The 19150-nt window shown below is 52.4% G+C and overlaps 1 protein-coding gene across 1 annotated transcript in view; it reads right to left on the bottom strand.

The window, feature by feature from the left end:
* ELL (elongation factor for RNA polymerase II) overlaps nucleotides 1-9935 on the bottom strand; it is a 78888-nt gene extending 68953 nt beyond the window's left edge. Inside the window, exon 1 of the mRNA XM_019963830.2 lies at nucleotides 9777-9935. Within this exon, the coding sequence (XP_019819389.2) occupies nucleotides 9777-9911 (135 nt within the window). The 5' untranslated portion in view covers nucleotides 9912-9935. The remainder of the gene's footprint in view (nucleotides 1-9776) is intronic.
* Between the last annotated feature and the right edge of the window lie 9215 nt (nucleotides 9936-19150).

The raw sequence follows: 19150 nt of genomic DNA, 5'->3' as shown, positions 1-19150 counted from the left end.
AGGAGGAAGCCCCCGGGGGAAAATGTTCACACACAGAGTGAAGTCAGCCATGGGGTTGAGACTTCCACAGGGAGCCCAGGAAGGGGTGGCAGCCATCTACACCCACACAAAGAAGAGCAGCCACAGCAACTCACCCAGGGCTTCCCTGGATGACGAAATTAACCCCAGCTTCCGGCTCAGGCACCTCTTACCCCCACCTCCTCCAGCTGCCCCCCAACTCCCAGCCTCCCTACTTCAGCTGCTCTCTCAGACCTCACGCAGACATTCCTGGTACTCCCCATGGGGTTTCGCGTGCCCTGCACCCCCCCCCAGGGCACCTCCTGCCCATCCCCACCGTGTTTCTCCCTCCCTCCCGCGTCTTCACCCAGCCCTCCGCTGGCCTCCCCCACAGGGATGCGGAGGCTGCAGGGCAAAGCCAACTCAATCCGTCTAATGAACAGGACATGGCGGCCACGGGCACGCAGCCAGGTGGGCAGAGAGGTAGGCCAGGGACTCCTCAGGCCCTCATGCCCGTGTCCTGCCACTCCTGCCCAGAAAGAAGCCAAAGGGCCCAGGAAAGGGCAGGGGTGGGCCCTCACTGCTCGGCTCTGACACACCTTTGCCAGGGCCACACGCAGCCAAGCTGCCGATGGAGGGGAGAGCACTCCCCAACCCTGCAGCACGCCTGGGGACCAGCATTTTCGAATGGAGGGAGGTGTGACCCCTCGAGGCTGCCCTCGCGTGAGTCCCCAAAGCCACACGCTTGGGCACAACCTGAAGGCAAAGACAGAGCCACCACAGCCCGGGCTCTGGGCCTGACTCCTCACGCTCCACCATCAGCAGCCACTAGCCCAGAGGGCTTGGCAGTCAGCCCGCGTGTCTCCAGAAACCTGGTCATGCCCTCCTGCCCCCCTCAACTCCAGCTGCGCTCTGCTCGCCGCCTGCTCCACCACCACTGTCCACCGAGACCACAGAGGGGACCAAGAAGAGGGAGGCACGAGGGGGCCCAGCTCCCTCCAACACCGTGTGGTGGACTTCCAGGCGCAGGAACATAGCTCAAAAAGACCGAGGAAATTCACTTAATTGCCATTCTTCATTTTACAAAAAAATCTTTGACTGTATAGACAAAGAAGTCAGTGTTTTATACTCTGAAGGCCTTCACGTTCTCAGTCATTCGTAGCATGCACACTCACAGCGGGGGAGGCAGGGGTGCTCAGCGTCCATGTGCCTCACCTGCCTGATCTGGGAGGCCAGTACACCTGCAGGGGTGGCTTCAACCAGGGAACCTGAGGCTGGGGAAGAAGCCAGTAGCCCAGGAGCTGGCTGGAGCCAGGCCACCCGATCCCATCGCGGAGCCTCCTTCAACAGAGACACCTCCTTGTGAGGACATCCTCCCGGCATATCTAAGATGGACACAGAGCAGCCAGGCAAACCACGAGGAGCTGACACCCTCCCGACAGGCATAGGTTGTAGAAACCAGAGGTACTGGGAGACCACACGCTCGGGATAGGTGTCCCCGTGCCGCGCCTCAATTTCCCTTGCTGAAGGCCTACCAGGAGGACGCTGATGATGGACCAACGACACTGAGCATTAACCTTGGCCCTCAGTCACCAGCAGCTTATTAATTTCTCGAAAGCAGAGCAGGCCAAGGCAGGCTGAACTACCCCAGGACTGCCTGTTCAGGAGTGTGCCTAGGAACCCTAGGAAGTGCTGAGCAGGTTTTGGGCCCCTGACCCAATGTTCTCTGTGCGTGGACAATATAGCCCACTTGTTGTCTGCCCAGGAAGCTGACTAGAGGTGACACTGACCCCCAAACGCTGTCTAAGGTCCAGGGCCCAGCCTTGGCTCTCCCAGCATCCAGAACATCCACTGTCCAGGAGCTGGTAAAGCCAGCACAATCGAGGAAACCTGCCACCCAGCTGCCCCCGAGCCACAAACACAATCCAAGAACCAGAAAAGAAAGGCTGCTGGCTTCCATGGCTGTCACATCCATCCAAAACCACCTCTAAATTGCACTCGGTAGGACTCTGGCAAGAAGCTCATGACATCCACACCCTGAGACAAAGGCAGCAACCCAGAAAGACATAGGCCCTGCAGCAGCCGTTGCCAGGGCCACACACACGTCCTCCACCTCGCCCCCTCATCGTTTACCCTCCGCAGACCTGCAGCGGCTCTTGGATGGGCCACAGCTGCCTTTCCTCCCCTGCCAAGAGTCACTCCAGAGGTGACCACCAGCGTCTCTAAAAGCCCTGCAAAAGCTGACTCTCACAAACCTACCTCAAGCACGACAACGAGCCAGGCCCGCAAAGGCATTTCTGCTCCGTGGCCAGAATCAGGAGGGGTCAGGTACGTGCACCTTCCCCAACCAGGCGCAGGCGGCAGCCCCAGTACTTCCACGTGTGTCCCCCCGCCTGACCCCAGGGGACCCCAGCTCAGGCATCCAAGTTTCTACCCCCAGGCTCCCCTGCCCCATGCCTGACCGAGCTGACAGTCCAACACCACAAAACAGCCCATGTCCCTCCTGTGCCTCGGTTTCGCCAGACAAGAGTTCAGTTGCTCAGCACCTGCGAGCTTCGGCTCTGCCCCTCTGCAATTCTGCATCTCTGCACAGCCCTGCTCAGCACAGGACAGAGGGCAAGGCTCCAGGCACCTGGGAATCCCCAGGGTCGGTGTGACGCCGGAGGACTACAGACCTGTTCAGAGTCTGCACTGCAGGAGAAAACGCAGCCACTAAAAAGCAAAGCTTAGCACTGTGATTTAAAGGGGAAAAAAAAGCTCATACAGTTTTGGGGAAGAATTGAGACCTAAGATTATGTAAGGGGCTTCTCTGGTGGTTGAGTGGTTAACTACTGAGCAGTGATTCTGGAGTCCAAGAAATTAAAATCTGTCACTGCTTCCACTTTTTCCCCTTCTAGCTGCCATAAAATGATGGGACCAGATGCCATGATCTTAAGTTTTGGGGTTTTTTTTAGTTTAGTTTTTTTAATGTTCCGTTTTAAGCCAGTTTTTTCCATTCTCCTCTTTCACCCTCAAGAGGCTCTTTAGTTCCTCTTCACTACTGAGCCTGCAAGCCGCAACTAAAGAGCAGCCCGTGCCCAGCAACAAAGACCCAGCACAGCTAAAAGTAAGTATTTTTTAACAATAACATTTTAAATTAAAAGAATACTACATGAGAACACCACTGTGATACCTCAGTGCCTAGATGCAAGAAAGAGGAGGGCACCAAGGTGTCAACACAGCCCATGGGAACAGCGAATCACTAGCATTCATCACTGAGCTATACTGCTTTATGGTAGAAAGAAAGAAATTCTGACCCACGTCACTTTTAAATAGGAGCTCAGTGACCCCAAAAGGCTTCCCTGATAGCTCAGTTGGTAAAGAATCTGCCTGTAATGCAGGAGACCTCGGTTCAATTCCTGGGTCGGGAAGATCCACTGGAGAAGGGACAGGCTACCCACTCCAGTATTCTTGGGCTTCCCTTGTGGCTCAGCTGGTAAAGAATCTGCCGGCAATGTGGGAGACCTGGGTTCGATCCCTGGGTTGGGAAGATCCCCTGGGGAAGGAAAGGCTACCCACTCCGGTATTCTGGCCTGGAGGATTCCATGAACTGTGTGGTTCACGAGTTCGTAAAGAGTCAGACACGACTGAGCAACATTCACTTCACTTCAGTGACCCCACAAACTTCCCAAACCCGTGAGGGCCCCCTCCCCTCTGGAGGGGTTGTGGCAAGTCACCAACACCCCCCTCTGGCCTGGTGACTCAGCCAGGAGCCACAGCTCAGTGTGGCCAGGGAGGGCCCAGCTAGGAGGATATAATTAGCATCAGACTCCAGCGCAGCCACTTGGTGCGGGGACAGGAGCTCTCCCCCTGGATGCTTTGCTCGGACAGAAATGCACATCGCGGCTGTCTGTGCCACCTACTGCACAACTGGTCAGAGGCTGTCTCTGGAGGGACTGTTCTAGAACACATCCCTTTGGGCTCTGGGTGACTGCAGAGTGGCCACGGATTGCAAAAGATGAGATCTCAGACAACTCCAGGTCACGCGAGCCACCGAGAAGAAAGACCAAAAAGAAAGTCATACAGGTAGAGCAAGGGAGCGAGGCCCTACAAAGGAGGAACCCAGGGGAGGCAAACCCCAAGGCGCAGGAGGGACTGAGAGCCGGGCCCATCGAGCAGGGCTGCTGCCACAAAGAGGCAGCTCTCTCAAAACCAGAGTCTGATCTGGGACCAGGAGAAGCAGTCTTGTTTTTCAAGATGTCACAATCCGGGTATGATGTCAAAACTACTTCAAGGGTGATGAACTCTGGCCTTGCCGATGAGTCAACAGAGGATGGGTTTCCGAGAGCCGACGACTGTTTACACACAGTCACCATGGCGAATGGCTGCCGGAAACCCAGTCAAGGGTCACAGCTGCCAACGGGGGCTTGGCCCCTCACACACAGCCTCACAGGCTAACCACAGAAATGACCAGCACTTGCCCCACACCCCTCAGTACCTGTGAGGCACGCGCCTTCTGGGAGGGACTCCCCACCCTTCAGAGGGGCAAAGCTCAAGGCCACACACCGCGTCACTGCCCTCCAGCCAGGTGCCCGACTCCTGGCCCATCTCAGCTGCGAGATGCCGTCAGGAGACTCGGCCTCCAGGAGTCTTGACCTGTGTCCTCATCTGAGCAATAGGAACCACTCCCCACCTGGGGCTGACAGCCAGGAGACAAGATGAAGTCACGTGTACAGCTCAGGCCAGCGCCAGCACGTGGGGCATGATCCATAGGCACTGGTCATCACCTGCAGGTCTTCTCAAAGGAGAGGGGACACGGGACAGCCAAAGCTGGCAACTTCAGGCACCTGCATGGCCACTCACGTCACCAACACTCCCAGGAGCCTAGAATGCTGGCATTTCATAAGGACTTGAGACCACAGTGGGACTCCCTTTCAGAGCTAGGTCCCAGTGGCTCAAATTCCCTCCTAATTTGAGAGGCAGCCTGGGCCAGTGAGGACAATCCAAGGGACCTCAGCTAGCAACACTGCCCTTCAGAGCCTCAACTGCCCACAAAGAACAGTGTGAACAAGAAGTTAGTCTACCAGCCAAGACTGTCAAGAAGATACTATGTGCCTGGACAAAGGGCTTACAGGGACCTGGCTGGAAGCCAGGAGGGGCAGCGAATTTAGCCAGTCGCTATTCCTAAAGACAGCCCATCTGACAGACAGACATGGCTGGCAAGAAGCCACCACCAGTTAGGGCCAAGTGGGGTGCCCCACCCCAGGAAGGGGAGACAAACCCACCTCCTGGGGCCTCACCAAGGCGGAGGGGAGCAGAGGCTAAATTAAGGCTCCTCCTGCCACTGGTGTCCAAGCTGAGGCCCACGCAGCTAGCCCCTTAGCAGCAGGCGAGCAGCCCCCAGTGTAAGTCCAGAACAGTCTTATGGTATTTGCTGCAGAGCCCCTCTTCCTACGCCCGTCCCAGGACAGAGCCCTGTAGCCGCCTCCACCCCTTTACCTAGCCCCCAGCCCCCACCCTCAGCAAACACCCTCCCCAGCCCCTCATGTTTCAAGGCCTGTATATGTGCCATGCCTGGAACCCCTACCCCTTCCTCCCTGGGGACCCCTCGCCTGGCAGACCTCAGCTCTGGCATGCCCTAAGCATGCCTCTCTTAATCAGCGGCCTTTCACGCCGCCCCATTTTATTTCCTTCCTGACACTGACCGCTGACAAGCTCTTCATGCCGATTTCGGTGCCACCCTGTTCATTATCTGTCCCCTGCCTCTAGCATTCCAGCTAGAGAGACTAGGGACACATTCTGGTTGCTGGTAAACATCTAGCCCCTGAACGGTGTCCCTGTACAGACCAGGCACTCAAATCAGATTCAGGAAGATAGCCTCCCATAGTCTCTGCTCGGAGAACGCAATGGCACCCCACTCCAGTACTCTTGCCTGGACAATCCCATGGACAGAGGAGCCTGGTGAGCTGCAGTCCATGGGGTCACTAAGAGTCAGACACAACTGAGTGACTTCACTTTCACTTTTCACTTTCATGCACTGGAGAAGGAAATGCCAACCCACTGAAGTGTTCTTGCCTGGAGAATCTCAGAGACAGGGGAGCCTGGTGGGCTGCCATCTACAGGGTCACACAGAGTCGGACACGACTGAAGCGACTTAGCAGCAGCAGCAGCAACAGTCTTTGCTCAAACCTCCAGGTGGGAACCGGCCCTGGGTCCCCACACCAAGTGCTGAGAACCTGTGAGGGATCAGGGCTGCGCACATGCCAAAAGAATCCCAAAAGCCCCAAGAGGAGAAGCCAGAGCTCAGAGAGGGCAGGGCCCGAGATCCTGGGAGTCTGGAGAGAAGGATTGGCCGCTGGGAGGGCTCAGGTACTAGGACTTTCACAGTCCCGAGAGAAGAATCCAGAGCTCAGAGAGGGTTGGGCGCTGAGACACCCCAACCCTGAGGGCGGGATTAGGAGCTAAGAGGGCTCAGGTACTGGGACACTCATAATCCTGAAGAGAAGAAGGATCCGGAGCAGCCACTGGGATGCTCTGAGGAGGAGGAGCTGGACTGGGAGGGGTCAGGCACAGAACCAAGGCCTCATGCAGGTACACCTGAGATGCAGAGATTCAAACCCAGACAGGCTCCAATTCGCAGGCCTCTTGGGCCCTTCCCTGAGCCCTCAATTTTCCCTAAACAACATCATCTTCCTCTTCATTAAGAAACTTATAATCCAGCAGAGGAAAGGATCACTCAGCAACAGATCCATCAAATCTGACGATGAAATATCCACGTGATCGAGGAAGGTGCCCCAGCATCGTCGGAGTCACTGTCAGGGACACTTCTCTGAACAGACCCATGATGTGATCTTGGAGTGATGTGCTGTGTTTACACGTCCTCTCTCTTCTCTCCCGGAAGTAACCCATCACAGCAAAAAGGGAGAGCCACGGGAGTGCCTTGGGACACACGCTAGACTGCCCGACACCCCAGTCTGGACAGTGGCAGCCACACGTGACTTCACCTTTACCTTCCACCACGTTGCAGGCTGGTCACCGGGTCTACACAAAGGCAGCTCAGACTCCAGACCCCTCGAGAGACGGAAGCTGTCAGGGACTCCTACTTGGGCTAGTCCAACAGCTAGGATTACAGGCTCCTGGAAGCCACAGAGAAAGTTTGGAAGGAAGCTCCTCGCCAGTCCCCTGCCACATCTGAGTTTGTAAGACCTCTTTGCCATTACAGCTCACCCTTGAACAACACCAGGGTTAGGGACACCAAGCCCCTAGCAGTCAAAAATCCTGAATAAACTTTACAGTCGGCTCTCCATATCCTGAGTTCCACATCTGCAGAGTCAACCAACCTAGTACTATCGTATGTGTTTGGTGAAAAAAAGAAACCCATGTATAAGTGGGCACTTCAAACTTGTGCTGTCCAAGGGGCAACTTAAAGTAAAACATAAACATAAAGTAACAACATAAAGTACAACACAGACAACATAAAATAAGAGTGAAAACCCTCCCTCTCCACCGGTTGCAGATGCTAAACCACGTAGTCGCAGTGCTAGAAAAGAGAAAACGCTGAACTGTGACGGTCGTACAAATGGGGATGCAACAAAACATGTATTGTGCTAAGAGCCAATACGCAGCTCTAGGCACACAGGTTCATCAGGTCACCTTCCCGTGCCCACCACCCAGGAACACCGAATGACCGCGCTGCCCCGGGCTTACCTCAGGCCACGACACTGCCCGTCTGGTAGGATTAACTACGAAATTGCCAAGAAACTTAAATCACCTGTCAGCCTCTGAGAAAAATGGAAGTTTGAGTCACCCCCAAAACTCAGCCCCACCTGTCAGGTTAACACGACCGACTTGCAGGAGCAGCTCTGCGAGGGAGCCCCTTCTGGCTGACCAATACTGACGTACACAGCTGGGCTCTGTGTGGGACGAACTGGAGTCTGCAGTTATACCTTCACCCTCACAGGAGGAAGATCCAGCTTAAGGGATGTAACCAACACCCTAAATTAAAAATAGCAGCGTGACAGCATGAGGTGGACGCACAGGCGGGCCTTCCGGGCGACTGGAGCCAGGGAGGGCAGCATGGCAGGGAAGGCGGGGCTCCCAAGCCACCGTGACCAGGTGCCAAGTTCACCTTATTTACACGGCGCAGGAGCTCTCCCCCAGCTGTTTCGAGGAAAGCCCACCTTCCCGTAGAACGAGTCGGAATTGCCCAGGGGGAAAAGACTTTGGGCTGGGATTCCACAAGGAAGGGAGGCTCCAGCTGGCCATCCGGCCCCCTCCTCACCTGCAGAGGCACCCCAGCCTCACCTGGGGGAATCCCTTTTGGACAAGGTGGGCACTCGCTCTTCCAAAATAGACGAATTCCCAGTTCAATGAAGGGGAAACCGAGACACGAGGACAGGAAGGAAACTGCCCCCCAAAGTGGGAAGAAGGGCGGGAAGGGTGGGCACTGGGAACAAAACAGGGAAAGAAATTCCGGGCTTAGCTAATGGTGCCGAACAAGCCCAGGGCAGGAAGAAAGCCGCATTCCTTCCTAGTTAGTCTCTCTCCTAACCCGCCCGAGGCCCCCCCATCCCCAGTATACACACACACACACACACACACACACACACACACACACACACACACACGTACACACAGGGCAGGGCCTCCCTGAACCTGACACCAGACCCAACCCCCTAACCACTGGCTATGAAGCCCCTACTTTCCAGGCAAAGAGGAAAAGGACCCCCCCCAACCATTTCCCCTCAGGACCTGACCATTGGACACCTGCAACTTCTGTCCCAACACAGGAGGAGGGCGCCATGACACAAACAGAAATGGGAAGAAGCAGCTTCTGACCACGGGCCCAGATGTGCTCCCCAGTCAGGCCTAGAGAGATGGTGCACAGAAGCCCATCCCCAACACCCCCTCCCCCGGTGGGCCAGGTGGCAGAACTGAAACGCCTCCAACTTCCCCAGAAGGGCCCAAATCGGCCCCTGTGAAGTGTGAGAGTCAGCGGGCAGGTGCAGTGGCCAGAGTGCCTCCCCAGGTGCCCACCCCAGGCTCCCAGCCTAGGAAAGGCTCCAAGCCAGCAACTCCCACCCCCAGCAACACCCCCTTAGAAAGACTCCCTCTTCCTAAAGGTGTCCAGCGGTTCAGGGTCACCTGAGGAACTGGGGAAACGCTGTCAGGCTCTGCCCAAACTTCCCTTCCCAAGAAATAAGAGTGAACCCAACTCCAGGAGCCTCCCTGGAAAGCGTCAAAGACGGCTCCCAAGCGCAGACAGAACCTCCCCACACAAAGTGAACAGGACCCTAGAGGCGCCCCGACAGCGGTGACCCACTGACCCACCCTGCCAGTGACCTAGACGGAAAAGCTGTTCCCGGGAACGCAGTCAGCCCTCCTTACCAGTCTCCCTGCCAAGCAGCCAGACAGAGAAGTCCTAACCCCCGACCTCCTGTGCTCGGACAGCGCTACCTCCACCCGCTCCCCTGGTCAGGTGAGAAAACTAGTTCCTGCCCAGGTGCCGGGTGAGTCCGGAAAGGCCCCGGACGCCTCCAGGTGCCGACAAAGACGCCCCCCGGATCAGGCGCGCGAGTTCTGGCCCTTCGGCCGCCCTCGGCCGCCAGCCAGGGTCGCCTCCCGAGCCGAGGTTCCCCGCTCTCCGAGTGGGACATGCGCCCACCCCGCGGCCCGCTGGCCCAGAAACCCGCGAGCAACACCTCAGACGCCGGACCCCGCACCCCCAAGCCAGGACGCCGCGGAGAGGGGCGCGCGAGGCCGACCTGCGCCCCGACGCCCGCGCCGAGTCCGACGCTCACCTGGCTGGCGCGGTAGCTCTCGAAGGCCCTCAGGGCACTGTCGGTGAGCTTCACATGGAACACGGACACCTTGCTGCCGTCGCTCACCCGCCCGCACGACAGCCCGTAGCTCCGATCCTCCTTCAGCGCCGCCATCTTGCGACCATCGCTCCCCCGCCCCCCGCTTCCCGGCTCCTGGGCCAGCGGCGCGCCGGCCACGCCCCACCCCGCCGCCCGCTGACGCACTGCATTATTCATGAGACGCGCCTGGCCACGCCCCCTAGGGGCTGGGCTGGCGCCGCATTGCCCGCCGACGTGCTGCATTATTCATGAATGCGGCTAGCCGCACAGCGCTACAGGCCGAAGACGGCCCGCAGTCACCGCCCCTGTTTTCTGCATATTCATAAGGATGGATGGCCCCACCTCTCAAGGCCCACAGAGGCGTCCACTTCCGTGCCCGGACTCCGCCCCGACACGCGCACTCCTTCAGGCCCCGCCTCAATGTGTATTATTCATAACCCTGACTCAGCCAGGCGCGTCGAAGCCCCGCCCCACTAGCCGCTGACGTGATGTATTATTTATGAGGTCTCTTCAAGTCTTCCGTCTTTGGCTTCTGTGGAGAGCCCCAGCGAGGGCGTGGAGGGACGGGGCTGCGCAAAACACGTGGGGGCGCGGAAGCAGGGGCTGGCTGGGTGAGTGGGCGTGTCTATGCAAACCGAGCCCGAATTGGACGCTGGGTTGCGCTGGTGGCTCTTCCCTAAGGTGGGCCCGGGGCTGTTGGGGAATCCTGGGGGTTAGTGAACTTTGCTGTTCTCTAAGAGTAGACTTTTTATAGAATAAAATCCTACATTCCCAAAGGACCTTGAGGAGATGGCGGTTATCCAGCTCTCCCATTAAAAAAATGTCACATATCATAAAATTAACCCATTTAAAGTGTACAATTTTTTTAATACCAAATTCAGACTTAAACTGAAAAAAGTAGGGAAAACCACTAGACCATTCAGGTATGACCTAAATCAAATCCCTTATGATTATAGAGTGTAAGTGAGAAATAGATTTAAGGGACTAGATCTGGTAACAGAGTGCCTGATGAACTATGGATGGAAGTTCACGACATTGTACAGGAGACACGGATCAAGACCATTCCCAAGAAAAAGAAATGCAAAAAAGCAAAATGGCTGTCTGAGGAGGCCTTACAAATAGCTGTGAAAAGAAGAGAAGCAAAAAGCAACGGAAAAAAGGAAAGATATACCCATTTGAATGCAGAGTTCCAAAGAATAGCAAGGAGAGATAAGAAAGCCTTCTTCAATGATCAGTGCAAAGAAATACAGGAAAACAATAGAATGGGAAAGATTAAAGATCTCTTCAAGAAAAATAAGAGATACCAAGGGAACATTTCATGCAAAGATGGGCTCAATGAAGGGCATAAATGGTATGGACCTAACAGAAGCAGAAGATATTAAGAAGAGGTGGCAAGAATACACAGAAGAACTGTACAAAAAACATCTTCACAAGCCAGATAACCACAATGATGTGATCACCCACCTAGAGCCAGACATCCTGGAATGCTAAGTCAAGTGGGCCTTAGGAAGAATCACTATGAACAAGCTAGTGGAGGTGATGGAATTCCAATTGAGCTATTTCAAATCCTGGAAGATGATGCTGTGAAAGTGCTGCAGTCAATATGCCAGCAAATTTGGAATACTCAGCAGTGGCCACAGGACTAGAAAAGGTCAGTTTTCATTCCAATCCCAAAGAAAGGCAATGCCAAAGAATGCACAAACTACCGCACAATTGCACTCATCTCACATGCTAGCAAAGTAATGCTCAAAATTCTCCAAGCCAGGATTCAGCAATACGTGAACCGTGACCTTCCAGATGTTCAAGCTGGTTTTGGAAAAGGCAGAAGAACCAGAGATCAAATTGCCAACATCTGCTGGATCATCGAAAAAGCAAAAGAATTCCAGAAAAACTTCTACTTCTGCTTTATTGATTATGCCAAAGGCTTTGACTGTGTAAATCACAATAAACTGTGGAAAATTCTGAAAGAGATGGGTATACCAGACCGCCAGACCTGCCTCTTGAGAAATCTGTATGCAGGTCAGGAAGCAACAGTTAGAACTGGACATGGAACAACAGACTGGTTCCAAATTGGGAAAGGAGTACATCAAGGCTGCATATTGTCACCCTGCTTATTTAACTTATATGCAGAATACATCATGCAAAATGCTGGACTGGATGAAGCACAAGCTGGAATCAAGATTGCTGGGAGAAATATCAATATCCTCAGATACGCAGATGACACCACCCTTTTAGCAGAAAGTGAAGAAGAACTAAAGAGACTCTTGATGAAAATGAAAGAGGAGAGTGAAAAAGTTGGCTTAAAACTCAACATTCAGAAAACTAAAGTCATGGCACCTGGTCCCATCACTTCATGGCAAATAGATGGGAAAACAGTGGCAGACTTTATTTTTAGGGGCTCCAAAATCACTGCAGATGGTGACTGCAGCCATGAAATTAAAAGATGCTTACTCCTTGGAAGGAAAGTTATGACCAACCTAGACAGCATATTCAAAAGCAGAGACATTACCTTGCCAACACAGGTCCACCTAGTCAAAGCTATGGTTTTTCCAGTAATCATGTATGGATGTGAGAGTTGGACTATAAAGAAAGGTGAGCCCCGAAGAATTGATGCTTTTGAACTGTGGTGTTGGCAAAGACTCTTGAGAGTCCCTTGGACTGCAAGGAGATCCAACCAGTCCATCCTAAAGGAAATCACTTCTGCATATCCACTGGAAGGACTGATGCTGAAGCTCCAATACTTTGGCCACCTGATGCAAAGAGCTGACTCATTGGAAAAGACACTGATGCTGGGCAAGATTGAAGGCAGGAGGAGCAGGGGACAACAGAGGATGAGATGGTTGGATGGCATCACTGACCCAATGGACATGAGTTTGAGTAAACTCCAGGAGTTGGTGATGGACAGGGAAGCCTGGGGTGATGCAGTCCATGGGGTCACAAAGAGTTGGACTCAACTGAGCTGAGTGGCTGCACAGCAGTGTGAATGTACTAGATGGCATAGTATTGTACACTTTCAGTTCAGTTCAGTCGCTCAGTTGAGTGCAACTCTTTGTGACCCCATGGACTGCATCACCCCAGGCTTCCCCGTCCATCACCAACTCCCAGAGTTTACTCAAACTCATGTCCATTGAGTCAGTGATGCCATCCAACCATCTCATCCTCTGTCATCCCCTTTTCCTCCCGCCTTCAATCTTTCCCAGCATCAGGGTCAGTTCTTTGCATCAGGTGGCCAAAGTATTGGAGTTTCAGCTTCAGCATCAGTCCTTCCAATGAATATTCAGAACTGATTTCCTTTAGGATGGACTGGTTGGATCTCCTTGCAGTCCAAGGAACTCTTAAGAGTCTTCGCCAACACCACAGTTCGAAAGCATCAATTCTTGGGCACTCACCTTTCTTTATAGTCCAACTCTCACATCCATACATGACTACTGGAAAAACCATAGCTTTGACTAGGTGGACTTGTGTTGGCAAAGTAGTGTCTCTGCTTTTTAATATGCTGTCTAGGCTGATCATAGATTTCCTTCCAAGGAGCAAGCATCTTTTAGTTTCATGGCTGTGGGTACTGTCTCCAGTGATTTTGGAGCCCCAAAAAATAACTTATGTCACTGTTCCCATTGTCTCCCCATCTATTGCCATGAAGTGGTGGAACCAGATACCATGATTTTACTTTTCTGAATGTTGAGTTTTAAGCCAACTTTTTCATTTTCATCAAGAGGCTCTTTAGTTCTTCTTCACTTTCTGCCATAAGAGTGGTATCATCTGCATATCTGAGGTTATTGATATTTCTCCTGGCAATCTTGATTTCAGCTTGTGCTTCATCCAACCCAGCATTTCGCATATGTACTCTGCATATAAGTTAAATAAGCAGGGTGACAATATGCAGCCTTGATGTACTCCTTTCCCAATTTGGAACCAGTCTGTTGTTCCACGTCCAGTTCTAACTGTTGCTTCCTGACCTGCATACAGATTTCTCAGGAGGGAGGTCAGGCAGTCTGGTATTCCCATCTCTTAAAGAATTTTGCACAGTTTATTGTGATCCACACAGTCAAAATCTTTGGCATAGTCAATAAAACAGAATTAGATGTTTTTCTGGAACTCTCTTGCTTTTTCAATGATCCAACAGATGTTGGCAACTTGATCTCTGGTTCCTCTGCCTTTTCTAAATCCAGCTTGAACATCTGGAAGTTCTCGGGTCACATACTGTTGAATCCTGGCTTGGAGAATTTTGAGCATTACTTTGCTAGCATGTGAGATGAGTGCAATTGTGTAGTAGTTTGAATATTCTTTGGCATTGCCTTTCTTTGGGATTCGAATGAGAAGCAACTTTTTCCAGCCCTATGGCCACTGCTGAGTTTTCCAAATTTGCTGGTATATCGAGTGCAGTACTTTCACAGCATCATCTTTTAGGATTTGAAATAGCTCAACTGGAATTCCATCACCTCCACTAGCTTTGTTTGTGGTCATGCTTCCTAAGGCCCCCTTGACTTAGCATTCCAGGATGTCTGGCTCTAGGTGAGTGATCACATCATTGTGGTTATCTGGGATGTTTTATGTATAGTTCTGTGTATTCATACTGTGTATGAATACTGCTACAGGGATTCCAACTCCAGCCTGTCTGAGTTCAGGGCTGAAGTTATGGGATCCTCCACCCTTCATCTGGGATCAGTTCATAATTTTAAAATATACAATTTAAAAATATACAATTCTGTGTCATTAACAATAATTCACATTGTTATACAACCATCACCATTGTTGCATTTCCAAAATTTTTTCCATCATCACTGATCAGACATGCTGACAAGTTTGGCCACTGCTGTGCCCAAGTGTTAATCTGGAGGCTAGGCCAGGTAAATATAGGAGCAGGCCAGGGCTGCACTGCCCCTAAGAAGGGCCACATAAGGTCAGGAAGGGCAACTGAGAAGCAGGTGGTCTGCAGTTAGAGGATGGAGAGTGACAGCCAGCCAGACTGCTGAACAGAGTGAAATATGGGAGGAGCCAGCTCTGAGTGCTGACCAGCTTGTGTGTGCCATTAGGAAAGACACTTCCCCTCCTGGAGCTGAAAGTGGTTTCAGCTGAGAAACGGAAGACAGCACTAATACCACCCACCCCACGATGAGCGCTTACAATGCACCAGGCTCTGTCGCAGTGACACTCACCACTGCCCTTTGGGGTGGATACTGTGGTTTGGTCCCATTTGCCAGATGGGAAACTGAGGGCTTAGCGAAGTTAAAAAGAATTAAGAACACTGCAACTATGGGCTATGCTGCTTGGCAATAATTATTTCTCCATTTTACACTGAATGCCCCAGTGTCTCCCAAGAGGACCCTGGAAACAATAATGGAGGAAATCATCAGGCATTGGCATGCTCTCCAAAAGCCTCTAAGAACTAGGTCACCCAAAAAATTGGAAGCCAGTTGATTACCTTGGGGTGGTCTCTCAACATATAGTCCATGTAGCAAGCCCATTGAAAATGTTCTAGTTCTGTGATGGAAACAATGACCCTGGCCTGACCCTCACCCTATGGGACCTGGGATGTGTCTTGCCCTCTCTTTTCCTCACTTTGCTCATCCATAAAAGAGGGACAATAACAGCATTTACCCAAGAGCCTAGGCCTAGACCAAAGAAGATGCCATTATCATGGGGATCATTATTAATGGTTTTACAAGAGTTTAATCTACATAATCCCTTTCCTTTAGACATCTATGTTGTTTGCAGTTCATGGAATTTTAAGCCACACTGGGAGGAACCCCACTATTCATTAGCTGGCAACTGCTAATATATATATTAGTTAGCTATTGCTGCCTATTGAGGCATGACAAAGTGGCTTAATAAAGGAGCAGTTATTATTTCATAGTTTCTGAGTGCTAAGTCTGGTATGTTTTAACTGGTTCTCTGCTCAGGGGCCCATGAGGCTGTAGTCAAGATGTTGGGTGGGCTATGTCCTCACCCAGAAGCTCACCTGAAGAAGGCTCTGTGTCCGAGCTCCTTCAGCCTGTTGGTAGAACTCATTTTTTGGTGGTTGTAAGACTGAGGTCCCTACTTCCTTGCTGTCACTGGGGGGCAATCTCAGGCACTGGCCACGTGGCCCCCTCCATCTCAGTAATAGAAACCTCCCTTGTGTTGAATCCCTCTGACTTCCTCTTCTATAGCCAGCAGGGTTGGGCCTACCCAGATTATCCCCATATCTTAAGGTCAACCGTGCCCAGTGACAACACAATCATGGGATCGAGATACACTGCATTCCCCATCCAGGGATGATGCAGGATGAGAAATCTCAGGAACGCCTTAAAATTTCTGCAACACACAGCCCTGAGAGACGCATTGCTGCACATCTGTCCCACAGCTTCCTGAAAGTTGAGTTGCTAGGTCAGAGCAAGTGGACCTTGGGGATTTTGAAGCAAACAGTTTTGCAACAGAAGGAACATGAAGATCCCTGAGAACTCTGTTTGGAGCTGGCCCCTCTGCATGGTGGGGTGGCCAGCAAGCAGTCTGCTCCACCGCTCTCTTAGCTGGCCACCTCAGAGCCAGCAAGTCCCCCTTCGGGGGCCTCAGAGCTTATTTGTGCAATAGGGAGACTCACATCTCTTCTCGGGATGAGGCCAAAGACACCTGTTGTCAGGAATCCCTAAGACCATTGTCAGGTTTGGTAATTCACTAGGACACACAGAACTCAGAAAAGCTCTTATATTCATGGCTGTGTTGATCACAGTGAAAGGATACAGTCTAGGATCAGCAAAGGAAAAGGATGCAGAAGGCAGAAGCCAAGAGAAACCAGGCACAAGCTTCTGGTTGCATACAGCACTTAATTCTCCCAGCAACGATCATGACAGCACACACAGAATACGGCCATCCAGGGAAGCACACTCAAGCCTTGTCCACGGTTTTTGTGGAGGAGGAGCGGTCAGTCATGTAAATATGGCCAATCACCCATCCAGAGACTGAGCTGATACCATGTGACCAAAAGCCCCTACCCTATTTTTCTCCCCTTTTTTTTTTGGGGGGGGTGCAGGGCGGGGGCAGATGGCATGTGAGATCTTAGTTCCCTGACCAGGAAGTGAACCTGTGTCCTTCGGATTGGAAGTGCGGTGTCTTAACCACTGAACCATCAGGGAAGTCCCCCCCACCCTAAATCATATTGTTATTGTGGACTATTTGGCATGGCCCATGGCAACAAAGGTTCGTCTAGTCAAGGCTATGGTTTTTCCTGTGGTCATGTGTGGATGTGAGAGTTGGACTGTGAAGAAGGCTGAGCGCCAAAGAATTGATGCTTTTGAACTGTGGTGTTGGAGAAGACTCTTGAGAGTCCCTTGGACTGCAAGGAGATCCAACCAGTCCATTCTGAAGAAGATCAGATCAGATCAGTCGCTCAGTCGTGTCCGACTCTTTGCAACCCCATGAATCGCAGCACGCCAGGCCTCCCTGTCCATCACCAACTCCCGGAGTTCACCCAGACTCACGTCCATAGAGTCGGTGATGCCATCCAGCTACCTCATCCTCTGTTGTCCCCTTCTCCGCCTGCCCCCAACCCCTCCCAGCATCAGAGTCTTTTCCAGTGAGTCAACTCTTCTCATGAGGTGGCCAAAGTACTGGAGTTTGAGCTTTAGCATCATTCCTTCCAAAGAAATCCCAGGGCTGATCTCCTTCAGAATGGACTGGTATTTCTTTGGAAGGAATGATGCTAAAACTGAAACTCCAGTACTTTGGCCACCTCATGTGAAGAGTTGACTCATTGGAAAAGACTCTGATGCTGGGAGGGATTGGGGGCAGGAGAAGGGGACGACAGAGGATGAGATGGCTGGATGGCATCACCGACTCGATGGACGTGGGTCTGGGTGAACTCCAGGAATTGGTGATGGACAGGGAGGCCTGGCCTGCTGCGATTCATGGGGTTGCAAAGAGTCGGACATGCCTGAGCGACTGAACTGAACTGAACTGATGGCCTCAGGTAAACTGATACTCTTATCAGTCAGGACATTCCAAGAGTCTAGAAGTGACCTCTCAGGTGCCAGTCAAGGGCCAGTCCTTTAAATGTGCAGGGTTTGCACAACCCATGCCTTTAGTTTCTTCTTTACTGCTCTACAGATGGGGTTCTAAGAGCCCTCATGGCTCCAGCAGAGGTACCAGGGAAGGCCTTGATTGGGTCACTGTGGGTCACATGACCACCCAGGAGCCAATCACTGTGGCCAGGCCGCTGGACTGCTCTGATTGGTCAGGCCTGAGATGCAGATCCACCCCTGAAGGCTGGTGGGGCACCAGCCCCATCTGTGTGGTAAGGAGTAAAGTTGAGTTCTACCAGGAGGAGAAATAGAGAACAGGCATTCAAAGCCACTGATGATGCTACACTGGGTGACCCCAGCCAGCACTCAAGTTGTCCTTTAGGGAAGATGTGAGATGGAGGCGTGTAAAGGTCACCCTGTTGAAGTGTTCAGGAGACGTGAGCTTTCACACACAAAGCTCATTCTTCCGTGTTCACTTCCAATTCATGGCCTACCACAAGTCGCACCCCTTGAGGGCAAGGGCCAGGCTGAGTCATCACTCAAGACAGGGTACACAGAAGGCACTGGTATACATTTTGATAAGAAAGAAAATCCATCCATCCAATCTCTGAGCACAGCACACGCTGTCCAGCCAGCACACCTTTGCACATAACCATGCCTGAATCGGGAGCAAGCACCATCTGACACCCGCCACAGGCCTCCTGTATCCTTAGGGTAACCTCATTGCCCCTCTGGCTCCCTACCGCCGCCCTGTTCACACCACTGAGGATGGGATGACCCAGGGGATGGATACACTAAAGTCCCCACCTGGCCCTGGCATTCAAGGCCTTTCTCACCTCTTGGCCTTGACCTGCAGTAAGATGCAGAAACAGCTGCCTGGACTCTGGAGGCAGGCTGACCTGGGCCAAATCCTGCCTGTTACTTCCAGGTAGTGGGACCCTGGGCAGGACCTGTCTCCTCTCTGAGCTTTCATCTGCTCGGCTAATAATGGGCACAACCAGAGTAACCGTGCACAAGAGGGGCAAAGGAAGGAGGCACAATCAGCCTGACTCCATCATCACTAAAAAGCTAGTCTTCAGGACACGTGAAACCTGCCAAGGGGACACAGAAACCCTCAGCATGGAGCAGACTCAGAAAAGACTCACAGGTGTGTGGTCAGGTGCTTTTTCTTAATATTTATTTACTCGGCTGCTCCAGTCTTAGTTGCAGCATGCAGAATCTTTAGTTGTGGTATGCAAACTCTCAGTTGCAGCTTGTGGGATCTAGTTCACTGACGAGGGCCACTGCATTGGGAATGCAGAGTCTTAGCCACTGGGC

Source organism: Bos indicus, chromosome 7, assembly GCF_029378745.1.
Source record: "Bos indicus isolate NIAB-ARS_2022 breed Sahiwal x Tharparkar chromosome 7, NIAB-ARS_B.indTharparkar_mat_pri_1.0, whole genome shotgun sequence".
In the NCBI taxonomy this organism is placed as follows: Eukaryota; Metazoa; Chordata; class Mammalia; order Artiodactyla; family Bovidae; genus Bos; species Bos indicus.
This window is presented reverse-complemented; position numbering and strand designations above follow the sequence as displayed.